The 1,708-nt window shown below is 37.1% G+C and overlaps 1 protein-coding gene across 2 annotated transcripts in view; it reads right to left on the bottom strand.

Annotated features, from left to right (window-relative positions):
- The window catches only part of LOC106879029 (uncharacterized), a 106,411-nt gene that overhangs the window by 62,148 nt on the left and 42,555 nt on the right, over nucleotides 1-1,708 (bottom strand). For both annotated transcript variants that reach the window (XM_052977325.1, XM_052977324.1), the window contains exon 5: nucleotides 1,168-1,249. In XM_052977325.1, the coding sequence (XP_052833285.1) occupies nucleotides 1,168-1,249 (82 nt within the window). The remainder of the gene's footprint in view (nucleotides 1-1,167; nucleotides 1,250-1,708) is intronic.

Genomic DNA, 1,708 nt, shown 5'->3' with positions numbered 1-1,708 from the left:
GTTGCTCTCTCGACTATTAGTTGCCAAGGTATTTTGATAGTCTGGTGACTCTGATCCTTGTAAACAGCTTATAGAGGTGAGACAAGAGGCATATGCAGTGATAGTTTTTAAAATTTTCTTCATCACCCTTCTTATGAAGTGGAATAATATTTGAAGATATTTTACCCTCCATCAGAAAGCGATTAAAATGTAGAATGAGCATTTTCCACAGTTCTTCACATTCACATCTTAACAACTCTGTTGCGATGCCATCTTTCCCAAGAGCTATTTCTGCTTTCACCAGTTTGAGGGCCTTTCCAATTCCACTGATCAGAAGAGGTGGCACTTCTTCCTGCATTTGTTGCAGTGTGGAATCAAGCTTCAGCAATGATTTAAAAACATCAGTGCAGAAGTTGTCATGTACTCCTCTTTTTCTCTTTCCTCTGTCACCTTGAGCCCATCCTTATACAACATACTTAATGTATGTGTGTTGTTCAACTGCCAGATCCTTTGGTTGTTCATCAGGGGAAAATACTTTCTTTATGGACATATTGGGATGACAACAGATGTAAATTTTAAAAATTCACCCCAGAATTAACAGTGAGGGAAACCAATACATATTTCCCTGATGTAGTGTATTGTCAGTGTCACATCCTCATTTCATTTTTAAAACCAAATCAAATCAGCCAGTGTAGAGTATATAGAGATAGTGTATAAACTATACTCTGATTTGCAAAGGTTTTGTGTAAGCTGAATAAAATTCAAGTTATGCAATAGAAGCAACTCTTTAGGAAAAAGATTATCAATGCTGCTCTTAAATATGCTGTGCTTTTCCCCAGATAGAAGAGAAACAAAAACACATGGCCTCTGTCTTTTCAGTCACACACAGATATTAAGTTATCTTGATAAATAAATATCGAGATATTAAATTAGAAGGACACTTAAAATGGTAATGTGTGCTTTAGAAAATTCTTCTAAATAGGGAAAAAGACTTATTAATGGATTTTAATTCATTATAATTTATATAATTAACAAAATAAAATCTCTATCAGCTTGTTAGTCAGGCTGCAGTGCATTTTGTAAGGTGTTGGAGTTGTTTTAAAGAAAACAATTCCTTGAGGAATTTCAAAGAGAAAAAAACAGTAAAAAAAGCAAACAATAAAGAACAGTTCAGAAGCAAAATCTTACATTTTGTTAAGTGGAGTCGATAACAATGTCTTTGGCAGAGAGCACCATATCCTTCTTGAAGATCATGACTTTGAACAATTACCTAAAACAGAATAACATTGGTGAAGGATTTAAAAATACTTTCATGAGGATGAAGATGATGATGGTGATGGTGATAATGACAGTAATGAGGGTGGTGGTGGTGATGGTGAAGATGGTATTGGTGGTGGTGATGATGGTGGTAGTGGTGGTGGTGATGGAGGGTGATGGTGGTGGCAGTGCTGATGGTGGTGGTGGTGGTGAAGGTGATGGTTGTGGTGAAAGTGGTACTGGTGGTAGCGATGAAGGTGGTGGCGATGATGACAGTGGTGGTGAATATTCTAACCACTAGCCACCTGCCTTCACTACACACACATACACACAGAAGGCAGAGCCAAATGTTATAAACTGTTTCAGGTTAAAAGACTTTGGGCCAAACTTTACACCTAATCCCACAGCCATTCTCATATGCCCCACAGCCATTTCAGACTTTGAGAGATTAAGTAAATTAATAATACACAGA

Source organism: Octopus bimaculoides, chromosome 28 (assembly GCF_001194135.2).
Source record: "Octopus bimaculoides isolate UCB-OBI-ISO-001 chromosome 28, ASM119413v2, whole genome shotgun sequence".
Taxonomy (NCBI): Eukaryota; Metazoa; Mollusca; class Cephalopoda; order Octopoda; family Octopodidae; genus Octopus; species Octopus bimaculoides.
Note: the sequence above shows the minus strand (reverse complement) of the source record. Positions and strands in the feature narration are given on the sequence as shown.